Source organism: Tigriopus californicus, chromosome 8 (assembly GCF_007210705.1).
Source record: "Tigriopus californicus strain San Diego chromosome 8, Tcal_SD_v2.1, whole genome shotgun sequence".
Classification (NCBI taxonomy): Eukaryota; Metazoa; Arthropoda; class Copepoda; order Harpacticoida; family Harpacticidae; genus Tigriopus; species Tigriopus californicus.
The window spans coordinates 3,642,791-3,655,758 of NC_081447.1; the positions used below are offsets into that span (position 1 = coordinate 3,642,791).

Sequence of the window (12,968 nt, forward strand, 5' to 3'; positions counted from 1 at the left end):
ATTTGTGGATCATGCAAAAAGTTTTCCTTTTCAATTAAAGTCTTTAATTTTATTTCATGAAATGATTTTTCTTGCGGTATGCAATTAAAACTTACAAATTCAAAATAGGATAAACTGTGGGGCTTGCTTAGAAAGCCCACTTTACCTCTTCTGTAAAATGCCATCACTCCCATTCCCGTTCCACATGTTCTGCCTAACCCTATATTACAGTTGCGTCTGGAAAAAGGAAGAACCTTGGAAGCTCATTTTACGCGGCTTCCAAAGTGAGTAAGCATTGTGCACTCTAGAATCTAGAATGTTTGCACCTCAGCGGTTCGTTCATTGACGTTAGTAGGGTAGAATCTTAGTTGGTGATGAAAAAAAGCCAGCTTTGCTCCTTGAGCTGAGCCATACACTATATATGTGAGAGAATAAAAAGCAATCAGTTCAAGGCTAGAAGTGAGCCAGAGCGGAAGCCCAGGGTGGCACAAAAAGCTCTCTGGATGGATCTCAGTGCTTCCAAAAAAAAAACATTCGTTCCACACTTGCTCCCTCCTTCCTCTTTGTTTGTTCCGAGGAACTGCTTGATCAGGGATTGACTTCCTTCCTTTGTATGATCAAAGCACGTGCATTTGCAATTAGATCGGTTTTCTTGTATAAGTTCATGTACAAACACTTGCCATATTTCCTTGGAAATGTTCCATCCTCGTTTAATTGGTGCTCTCGAACTTGGCAAACATGAATGATATTATCTATTCATTTCGCTTAAAACGTTCGGTAGGACTTTCTCTTCCAAATTGCGTGACGTCATAGAAGCGGATGGGCGGGAAATTGAGAGAAAGAGCACCAATAACCTCATGTTTGGTGATATTCTAGATACAAGTATTCTAAACTTGGTTGGATGATTCCTTTCTAAGGTAGGAATCATTGAACCAAGTGACTATCGACAACGAGATCAAAGAAACATCCAGATTAGAGCTGCGCATCGGGTCCGACTGTCTCGATTTGAATCTGATTGAGCACAAAATTTCGGGTTCGGATTGGACTGAAGAAGACCTCTCGGATTTAGGTTCGAATCGGATAGATTTTTTCTTCTGATCATGATTCTAATTCTGAATGTAAGACTGAAAAGTTGGACTCATTGGGATTTGAGACCCAAGATTTATTGACAAGGTAGTAAATTGATGCACGGACTACTAGAATTTACTTGGGCGTCCAGCACGCTTCCCTCCGACTTGGGCCCATTCTGCATCGGGGCAATTCTTGGTCCTTTTTCATGTACCATACGAATACTTGAGGGAAGCAAATTGAGCAATGAAGAAGAAAGAAGAGAAGTGGACTTCATTGTTCGAACTAGCCTGGATTCTCGAGAACTTGAAGGTGCTCTCAAAACGCACATTAAGCCTCTACGGTCACTAGAATTAACCTTAAATCCTGGGTTGGCAAAAAGCTCATGAATGCTTTTGAAAACGTACAATATCAGATACCTTTCGCACCTTCTCTGAACACTGTACAGTCCCAACTTTTCTAAGCTCTCTCATTCTTGTGATGTTCCTTGTGAAACATCTTTGGACTTGTTCGATCTCTTGCAAGCCTGCTGAACTCATTGGAGCACAAATGGGTGAAGCTTATTCAAGATGTGGCTGAACAATTGAATTGTATACTTAGTTAGCATCGTGATACTATCTCTGGACTTAAACGTGAGATACATCCAATCACACATTTTAACAGCTTTACCCACTTTCTATTGGATATGCTCATCGAACTTTCCATTACTTTGGAGGACTACACCTATATCTTTCAAAGATAAGACCTGCTCAATATCTTTATCTTCGTTAACTTTGATTAGAGCGCTTAATGACGTTGACCAAAAAGCCATTCAACAGAATTTCATTCTGAACTTAACTCGACTATCAATAATTCAATGAGGGATGATTTTGAAGGTTAAGGTGATTACGTGGGACTCCGAAATAAGTGAATGAAATGGTGAAATACTTATCTTCAATATAGTCCCCTTTTCTGGCATTTTAGATTTTCAAAGAGAGACAAGGTTCTTAATTCAGCAAAACTAAAACAAGACTTTTTTGTCCACATGTTTCACAGATAAACACCAATGATGAAATCTGGCGTGAATACTCTAAATGTATTGCATTTTCATTCTCGAACGAGTCAAATTTATTATTTGGGATCTTTTGTCCAGTGGATTTTAAGCCTTGCCTACAATACTTTTGTATCCTGATCTTAACACTTTGCACAGCCTTGAAATAGTCATAATTCCTTCCTTGACAAAGTTTGTTACTGGTAGTCTAAAGGTTTGCAATGTAATTTAAACATGAATAGAAAATAGGAAAAGTTTTTTATGGAAAAAGTGAAAAAAGGACTAAGTGATAAAATGGTGCGTTCTTCTACATAGAGGTAACATTCTCGGTGGTTGTGAACAAGTTGCCGAAAAAGATAATGAAATTAGGTAAAGGATTCGTAAAAGATTAAATGAACTCTCTTCCCAGCGGAGAAGGGGAAGGAAATGTTCAAAAAAGTTGAGTTCCTAACTGTTGGGGATTCAATTTAGTTTCATACAACAAATTTGCTTCTGACTGAAGCAAAGCAATCAGTATTAGAAGGGGCTGTTGTAGCTGAGCACTCTAAGGGGCAGCGCCAACAAGGCGATCATTCTCTCCCTAGGTGCCGTGGGTTCAGATCCCGGCGCCGGAAGTAACCCTTTATTTAATATCTTGTGTGTATTATTTAAATACTTTTCATCTAAAAAGTAAATTTTTCGTTGTCTCTAGTGTTTACAATATCCACCTACCGCAAGCCGCAAAAAGTGTATGATTGGCTGTTTGGGCAGTCTTAGGTGGCTGGCATTTATTTGAAGTGAGAGCAATCGGTCTATAATTACTGGGAAGCGGCTTATTTCCCCCTTGGTCCTCAAAAAAGATCTCCCAGGCAATTTTTAATTAACAACCCCGCCTCTTTACATTCTTTAACCCCAGTGTGTAAGCATTAGTCATTTTCTCAAATAAAGCCACGAAATTGTGTTAAAATCAGAGCTTCAATCAAAATCAACTCAAAGTCAGAAGTTGACATGATTTTTAATCTTTGGCGCAATAGTGAAGACAGATATGATGTAATATTGAGGGCAGTAGTAATGAAATGACAAGTAACAAAATTTGCTGTAATTCTTTCTTTTTTTTCGAGAGAAAGGAAGTGTAATCCCGCAACACTTTAAAATGGTGTAATTGTAACGTCCCAAAAAGCCCGAAATTACTCTTCACTCGTTCCCTCTTTTACGCTTCAGAGTGGCATTTAATTTTTCGTTTCTTTCTTGGCAACTGAGGAAACTTGAAGCACATAGTCAATCTTAACAGAAATTTCCATTGTTCATTTTTTGTCTTATATCCTGAAGAAAGAAGAGCAGGCCTGAAAAATTTGCCTGCTTTTAACAACAATGAGTATGTTTGCGGTTACAAATATTGTTGTGTCTTTATTGTTTTATTGTTTTCAGCTTCTCGTTCAAATTCTGGTGGACTAAAAGACATGATTCAGGGCAAAATCTACCTTTGATTTGAGTATGTTGCACCTAATTTCTCAACTCTCTCCATATCCATTCATGACTTTAACAACAAGGTTCCAACAAGGAAATTTCATATTCCCGAGAATTTCTAATAGCTCTGTTCCATGGTATGGTGACTTTTTGTGTCATAGTTCCAGATCTTCAATTATCATTAGCTAAGACCAGGAAAAGATCTCAGTTTTAGATGTGAAATATGCGAATAATCGGGGTGTTAGTCGTTCCTTAATAAAAGGAACGGATTACAGTTACCATTACTTTGGCCAACAAGAGTAATTCGTAACACGACCGCTACTCGCCAAATAATGTAATGGCGTTACTCGTTACAATTACTTTTGCTAAAATTTTAGATGACACATACTTCAGGGTTTTGGTCTTGTCAAGACCATACTTTGCTAAATCAGTGGTTATATTTTTGAGTCAAACAGTCCTAAAATGTAAATGTTTCTTGCCAATAAGTTATGCTAATGAGCATTGACGATGTTTACTTGCTTAGAATTAGTTATGGGAAGGAGGCCTCTGAGGTCTTAAGCTTTGCATATGAAGTGAGACCTGATCTGAGAGTCTTAAATGCAACTTAAATCCAACCTTTGTAATAGCAGCTTTGCCATTTTGACTCCAATATTGAAAAGTAAAAATAAACATTCCACTGTATATATGTATATAAGTCAGCACTGCATTACTCCCATTCTTGGCCATGCTCGTTTGGCTTGGCCAATGGAAACGCATAAAAGGAAAATAATTTCTTTTAGCCGAACTATGTCGGTTCTGTCACGCTAGCAAGGAGGAATCTTTCCTCAGTTGCTGAGAGAAAAAAAGTTAGTGGGATGCCTAAATTCCAGCTTTCTATATTTTAGAGATCCTATTTTATAAAGCTTAAAGCAAGACATTTTTGAACTTTGCAAATCTCTAAAGCGCTCTTTGAAAATATTGGGACAGCATTGCTGAACTTAAGTGTGGAGGCCATTGAAGTTGACCTGTCCACAGACTTCTAGAGCTGTGGACTATAAACGGAAGCAAAAAAGCTCGTCCACAGTCCATATTTCTAGAAATTCGTGACATATAATTTTAAATTGATCTTTCTCGAACAATAAGCCCATATTGTCATGGTTACAAATTTCACTGATGGGTGATGGTTTTTTATAAGGAACTAGTTCAATCCCAATTTTGCTGTTTATAGCCTCCCGCATCTTTGACTAAATGTAAAACATCCTTAATGATGCCCAGCTTTTGCTCAAAAAATGTGCTCTTCAAAAGTTGAATATATTCTTATGAATCATTTTGTTTTTCTCGAAGGACGATGATCGGCTAAACTATTTGTTTATTTTTTGACAATTTACATTAAGTACTTTATTATCTCAAGTATGTCAATCTCATGCCCTGGTTCATGGTCAGCCTCGAGAGGTCCCCTTTCAACAATGTAAATGTTTCCATCATTTTTTGGCAGACTTTAGAACATAAAATTCTTGCCAGATTTGTGGGAAATTCCACAACTAGTTGTGGGATAGATCCAGCAACTTTTTGTATTGACTTTGACGATCCCATCAACGTTTTGGGTGTGTTTTCTTTGGATTCAGCGAGCATGATGATTGATGGGCCTTCCTTTGTGATGCATATGTTTTAGAATGGAACTTTCAATGCTTGACTTCTTTGTAAAAAACAGCTAGTGGTTAAAAATCGAGTAATTTGCCTTGGTTGGAAATAAAGGATCAGCTATACCCCTCATTTTATTTGCGTGCAAAACTTGGGTACGAGTACAGTAGTTCAAATTTGGATAAGAAATGATTTTCCTGTTTGACATTTTCCATTGGCTTAGCCAAACGTACGTGGGCAAGAATTGGAGTAATGCAATGCTAAATGCCTGCTCATTAGTGTAACATGTTGGCTGGAAAATTTCAAATTTTAGGACTGTTTGAATTAAAAATAAATCCGTTGATTTAGCGAAGTATGGTCTGGTTGAGGCCTGCTGTACCGTACATCCGTAAAAATAAATCCGTTGATTTAGCGAAGTATGGTCTGGTTGAGGCAAAAAAAAAAAAACTTGAAATGTTGGTCATATAAATTTTTGTAAAACTAATTGCAACGAGCAACGCCTTTAACTTCTTTGGTGAGTAACAGTTGGGTAGCGAATTGCTCTTTTTGGCCAAAGCAATAGAAACTGTAATCTGTTCCTTTTATTGAGGAACGATTAACTCCTTAGGTATAGAAAGGACATGAAAGAAATTCCACCGAGATTAGCGTCTTAAAAACGTCTTCCCAAGTCAATTTCGTACAACATCCTGCCATCTACTTTGGAAAAATCATGCCTGACATCAATATCTTCGCTTGTAACCCTTACCATATATTTCATTAAGCTTTCATAGAATTTAAAGAATCACCTAGGACGATTTGTTGGCATATCTGCCCGCAAACCACTGAATATCATGTATTCCTTCCCCACCCTTCGTCACCCTGTGGTCCACCTGACGAATGTTGGGCTCCCCATTCTTCAGGCTAGCAGAATTAGCCTCATGTAGTCCAGATTCTCTTGCTCTGACTTACTTGGTTCTCACATAGAGTACCTTCTGTGCAGTCCACTTTTTTAGATTATTGGTGTCCACTAGGACTTTAGCCACGACATTGCTCTTTATCTTTGTTTTTGGCCGCCGTTGCTTCTTTCGACCATTTTCGATCAATTTTGGCCACTTCCTCGTTATCTTCCTTGGCAAGCCTGAAGCTCAGTTGACAGTTGATTGATAACAAGAGAAGTCAAGAAAAACCCCAGAAATTTGAAGCCGTCAATCTGTTGGTTAATATATCTTGGCTCAATCTCCTATTATGCTTGTTCTGTGTGCCTAAGTGAGCCAACCACTCGAAAAGCATGAATTCGGAGGTTGAGTGCTACATCCGGACCAATGTCACCTGGAACAAACTCCCCGAGTCTATCAAACAGGTGTGAATGGATGCCTGAATATGAACTTGAAGGCCGAAAAGGTCTTGGATTGTAATGGTTCTCTGGTCACGAATGAGTTGGTCTGGGCATTATGAACTTGTCCTGACAATTTTGTGATGTTAGCCAATACTATTGGTACATCTAGACGCCTCGATTATCAGCGCAACGCTATGACAAAGATATGATTCACTTCTACCCAACAATCTAAAAAGCTGCTTAAATGTGAAAGAAAAAAAAAATTCTGTAATATATTTGACGTACATCATTGGTAGGTTTATTTTACATTAAAATGGGTGAAGAAGTTTTGTTGAGACTTGTTTTGAACCGGCCGTGGCATTTTTCAGACAGTAACATTTCCTATTTTAGGTGTCCAGATCATCAATTCTATTTTTTCGCGTACTTAAGAAAATACTCTTGGTCATAATATTTCATGTGCTTTGTACCAATGATTTTTTTGGTGAAAGATTTTCAGGAAAATATTTTCTAAGCATAGTTCGAGTGAGATTGTTAGAAAAAAAGCACAATTATTTTTTTGCCAAACGTGCTAAACATCAGTCATTATATACCTTGAAAGGTAAGAACCAAAAGCGTCAGATATGGAGGCACTGACAGCACATTTTTCTATCGTCTTAAACTCAGCATTTGACGTTTTTAATGTTTTAAATGCTCGTTAAAAAAAAAAAGAGCGATAATTGTACGGAAATTTTGCAAACTCGATCATAACAGGTTTTAAACTACAATAAAATCGCAATTTTCAATACTATGTAGTCTTCGTCAGTTTCTTCAATTGAACGAATAAATGTCTTAATTCCTTGTCTAAAACATCCACTATGCTTGTTCTGAGTATCTCGTAAGTGATCCAACCTGAGAAGAGAATTATTTTGATTGAACCCATTGCCACTTCGTGTGATAAAAAGCTCTTTCAGGCCATGGCTTTCAAACAAAAATATTTTTTTAGCGGCTTTTTGAACAGTTATTTGTCATTCCTGTAGTGGTTGCTCTTATGCTTTTGTATTTTCAAGTAAAGATGTTTCGAAAATATCTATATCAAGCCTTTTTTTATAGGTTCAAAACATTTTGACAAAATAGTTAACACAAGAACTAATTTTGAAACTAATAACAGTCACTGACTGGGCTGAAGGAAAAGAATTTGATATGTTGTAAGTTCCAGGGCCTTTATTCACGTTAACTGTTGCAAAATGACTCCTTAGTATTATGTATGATCCAAAAGATTTTTTTTCAATGTTGAATTAAGTTTTTAAGCTTAAGGGTGAGTGTATGCCCAAAAGATTTCGTTTTATATCCCATTATTTTGAAGTGTTCTCAGTCCTTAAAGGAAGCGTTATCCAACTTTTGTGTTTACCCACAAACCATAAGATTACTATGATATATCAGGGTTCTATAGATCACTGCACCAATTCAGTTATCAAACTATTAAGACAGAGCATTTCTCGGAAATCATTTGGCGAACTGGAAACAATGTTTGGCTCATTTGCTAAACAAAGAGATCAATGGGCATGGCACGAAAATATACGATGTTTTTTTAATATATTTTACTCATGTCGTACCATGATAACATGTACGGTGTTATTGTTGATATAAAGAGATATACCTCTATTTGTAATATAGAAGACGCTTAATAATAATCAACCAAGCCCTTTCAGCGAACTCTTAAATACTAAATACTAGTGAAAGTCAATTTCAAGTTTTGAACGATTATTGTTATTTGATATTTACGTGTATGTCTCTTATTTCCAGCAACTGGGTCATTCGCAAAAGGAGTATGAAAAGGGTGTGGTCACGTTCAGTGTAAAGAATCAGATCCGATTCAAAGGAAATTTAAGTAAGTCCAAATATATTCAGTCAGAATACCGGTACGTATGTGATACATATGTTGCCGATACATCCCCTAGAATAAGAAAGACTAGTCTAGAGAAAAATTATATTGCATTATTCGAAAATGTTCCATCTTGGACCCGATTCTTTCAAAACTCTAATTGATTTCCTTGCCATTTCAGTTCGGCAAGTGCGGAAGGATGAAAAGAAGTACTACGAAGACCTTTTGGCCTACGGTCGCCAGAGTCTGATGCTATTTCCATACCATCTCTCGGACGTGATCATCAAGGGACTCATGGTGTCTCCATTTGAATATTACATCGCCATTTTGGAGACGTTGATGCAACAAGAAAAAAGCTACGACTCCTTGCCCAACTTCACTGCAGCAGATTGTGAGCCAGACTCGATTTTTATAATCTTAGTCCCTCCCATGGCGACTTTAATCCAAAATATTTTCGGTCCGTCTCCTACTTTATAGGTCTGAGGCTCTTGGGCATTGGTCGGAACCAATATATTGACTTAATGAACCAATCAAGGTCGACCAAGAAGTTTCCCTTCTTTCGGAAGAGTGGCAAGGATCTCTTGCCAACCAAACCGGTGCAAAACATTCCAATCTTGCCATGGTGGATCCTCCAAGTGGGTTATGTCACCGAAGAAGACATGAAGGTACGGTTCATTAGACAGGATAGATAATGTCGATATTTCCCATCCTTCTTGCTTGATGTGCTCGTACGTACACACTCGCAACCGCAATTGCATTTCCTTGGGACATTTCTAGAGCGTCGAAAAAGCTGAGCATGCTGTGATCGATCAGCTCATTGATCGAGGATCGTGTCCAGCAGGACATGTGGATTTTCCGGTGGTACTCGAACTGTACAGGTTAGTGGAATAACGCTTTGAAATAAGTTTAGCGAGGCCTTGCACGCGTTCTAATGCCGTTAAAAAGGAACAGTGTATTAAATAGATGTTGATTGGATTCGCTAGGAAGGGGTTGGTGTACTTTGATGTGCCCGTGGAGGAGAACGATTACGTGATTGTTCCTCCTTTGGAAGGTTTCGTGATGAATCGAGTCCTTGGCGATTATTTGGAAACCCTTCTCTATAAGATTTTCGTATCCATCGACGAAAACACGCCTGTGGTTGAGGTAAATTCTCCATCCATTCTAGTTTGTGAGAGCACGTATACTAAAGCTTCTTTTCGTACATTATATATTTTCCAGCTAGCCAATGTCTTGGAGATTGACGTCAATTTGGTGCGAGATGCAGTGTCGTTGTATTGCCGTTTGGGGTTCGCCAAGAAGAAGAACAGTGAAATGGACTCAAATGACGTTCATCCCTCATGGTACGATCATCTCCATGGAACCACGGTGGCCATGACCGTGGATCGTCCTCGCCGGATCTCCGTGAGCTCGGATGAAGACGACAGCTTGCTTAAGGAGCTCAATCAAGCTCTCGAGACGGACACCGAGAGCTTCACGGATGACTTTGTCAAACCCACACGCGAGGATTTGGAATCTGGATCGCTGCACAGTGAGGCCGAGTCTCATCCCGGAAATGGTGGATCCAGCGGAGGAGCCAAGAAGATCGCGTTCCTCTTTGATTCCACTCTCACGGCATATCTTATGATGGGCAATCTGAGTCCGGTGAGATGTTTTTTTTTTAATAGATTAAAAACGGTTTTTAAAGTTTTTTTTGTTGGTAGTAGTATTAGCAATTCAAGTGTTTTTTGACATCATCTTGGCTAAGCTTAAGTGCTGTAAGTACCGTTTTTTACCTTTGAGACTTATCCCTCTTGTCCTCGTAACACGATACTTCAAAAACTCACAGCTTGCTTATCCCTTGATGGCCTTTTTCTTCAGGGTCTCAAAAGTCATGCTGTGACCATGTTTGAAGTGGGCAAGCTCTCAGATGAGAGTCTGCCCAGTCTGGTGATCGAACTGGAGAAGGTATCTGATGTTGATAGCGAAGGAGAAGCTGCTCGGTATTTCTCGCATGCGTTCACACTCCGTGATACCATTCAGTTCCTCCGTCAAAATTCGGAATTAAGCTCCAGCAATCCGGAGGAAAATATGTGCTTGGGATTGGATTTGATACGTTGTGAGAGCCTTCAAAGTCTCGATCCGTCCACAGCTGCTCGATTGTTAAAGAAGAATTATTCGTAAGCCAACTTCGTTCCAGTGACAGTGAACAGAGCAGTTTTGATCAAGGTACTTTCTTCGGTCCTTTCAGTCTGTTAGTCTCCATGGCCCCCTTGTCAAATGAAATTCGACCGATGACTGGGCGTTCCCCGCCTCATTTAGGTCCGGCAATTCCCGAAGTCTCGTCCATTTGGTTTAAGATGTTTCTTTACCACATCACAGGCAGTGGACCACCTTCCCTACTTTTAGCCAAAGGTATATCAGGTCTTCATCTCTTGATACCAGCCCAAAAAAGAAATGGCTTTTTTGGTTTGACATATATACAGTCGCAAAGTAATCTGGTTGTTGATGGGGCATGGTATCAAAACCGGTACTTGACGGGATTTTCTTCTCGGTGGTATTGATCTCAGATAACAGCAAACTAAAATGGGGGCAACATTAGAAAATTGATGGCCCCAAAAGCTATTCTAGTATTTAACGATATTTCTACCATTTGGTAGTAGCTCTGACGATCTAAGATCAGTAATGGCAAAAATCGACTGAAGGAATTTCTGCCACTTTTCTGCCAAGTGTTAAAAAAATGGCTTTGAATGATTTCTCATTTAATCTCGCTTAATACTAGTCTAAGATGCTTACCACTAATGCGCTGAGGGTTTGAAATAGCTCACCATGACAAGTTTGGCCAAGAGTCAACTCTACTTGTCTCTTTTAATAAAAGAGTCTTCTTTCTCCCAACAAATTCACGTTATTCAACAGCCACCAACTGCATCCTAAGATGCAAGAAGACTAAAGATTAAACCTGCCATGGAACAACAATATATATATATCATGTTCATAGAAAACGCCTTGTTAGATTAGCTTTCTGACCTCTCAGGTACGAGGATCCGTCGTCTCCCCGAGCTCTTCCATGGTTGCAATCGTCTCCTTGTAACCTCGTGGGGTCACGACCCGAGTGAAATCCCCATCTCTGGTGCTTTGACCATGCTTCTGGATGCCCTCCAACATTCGCCCATTCTCGTCCAAGGCCTTTGTCCCAATGGGTTCAATCAAGCAGTCACGAAAACAATCGCATTTCCATTCTCAGACAAAGGTAACGTTCTCTTTGATCATAAGTGCTCGTGTATCTTTTCCATTTTGATCTAGACAGTGTTCCCTGTGTTTCAGATTCCCTGAATAGCTTCCCCTGGTTAAACAAATTGGGCGCTCAAGTGGACTTGGAACATTCCTGTGGTTACGTCACTTTCCTGAACTTTCCCAATGAGGGCCCGGATCACTTTGATCCCTCTCCTCAAACGCCTACGAATATCAACGAAGGGACCACCTCTATCCTGGAGGAAGAATTGGATAACATCGATCATCCCATGGCCGGAGGAAACCCGGACCAAAGAAAGGAGCGGGTCAAGAACCTTGGCTTAGAACTGCAAAACCCGTCATCGGAACTTCCAACCCAAGAGCATTGGTGTCTCTTAGATCTTCATTTGGGGGTGCCTCTGTTTGATCCGACTCTGAATAAAAACATCTGTCAAAGAATCGTTGACAAGGGTCTGTGGCGAAAAGAGAGGTAAGAATTTTAAGTCTCGAGTGTGAGGGCCTCAACCTGAATACAAGGGCTGGTTTTTGCTTCCAGTCTGGAGAAGTTGACCGATTCTAGTCACGGGTTGTGCAAGCATCTCTTGGATTTCATCGGCGAGCATCAGGATTTAACGATTGTAAAGAATTTGGATGACATTGCCAATCGGTCTGATATCACACATCCCACTCGAAACTTGTTTTTCAATGGAAGTGCGCTCGAAGATTGGAACGGGCGTTGATAAAATTTCTGGTCTGCACCGTTGGAGGACCCTTTGAACTTGCATTTCTTGTGATCACCATTACGATTCCATGTTTTTATTTCTTGATTCCCCCCCGTTTCAGTTTACACGCCTATGATTGAATGATATATCAGCCCTCTCTATGAATAGTTGTTAATGCACGTTAATAAATTATTCCGCATTTATTCATATCTCCACAACGCTTTCGTCTACAGTTACGCCCTTGAAACTGGATCTTTCTTGATGGAACGTGTTGCCAACATTTTTGTATGCTCACATTGGCAGCGTGTTAAGCTCCATAATCGAATCCAATTCATTTGATTACTTAACTCGGCCGACCAGAAAACTGTCCTAAGACAACTGGAAAAATCCTCGGAGCTTCCATCGTTAGCGTGACTTTCTGAGACATCTGCAACAAGATCTTAAAACCTCTATGTGTACGAGAATAAACCCTTGCGGTACCTCAGGTTTCTTGTCTTGACGTCACGAACGTGAACATTTTGATGGATTGGAAGCGGTGACTTTATTAGGTTGGGCTCACACCTTGGTCTATTTCAGTCTTTGAAGCACTAGCATGTCATGTGTAAATACCTCAGTTGGATTCGATCTTCTTATGTTTCACCAAAGCAAGGGGATATCGATTAGTGATAGCTTCGTGGTACGGTATGCATACAAAACCTGTTGTGATTGATTGCCATATTC

The 12,968-nt window shown here is 39.5% G+C and overlaps 1 protein-coding gene across 1 annotated transcript; it reads left to right on the plus strand.

Moving 5' to 3' along the window:
* Positions 1-6,272: 6,272 nt before the first annotated feature.
* LOC131884541 (protein FAM91A1-like) lies at positions 6,273-12,451 on the plus strand. Its single transcript, XM_059232363.1, has 12 exons — positions 6,273-6,482; positions 8,241-8,325; positions 8,501-8,710; positions 8,797-8,984; positions 9,097-9,197; positions 9,303-9,462; positions 9,538-9,960; positions 10,177-10,475; positions 10,547-10,710; positions 11,330-11,545; positions 11,620-12,016; positions 12,083-12,451. Exons 1-12 carry the CDS (start codon positions 6,411-6,413, stop codon positions 12,264-12,266), a joined length of 2,499 nt encoding a protein of 832 aa, XP_059088346.1. The 5' UTR covers positions 6,273-6,410; the 3' UTR covers positions 12,267-12,451.
* Positions 12,452-12,968: the final 517 nt, after the last annotated feature.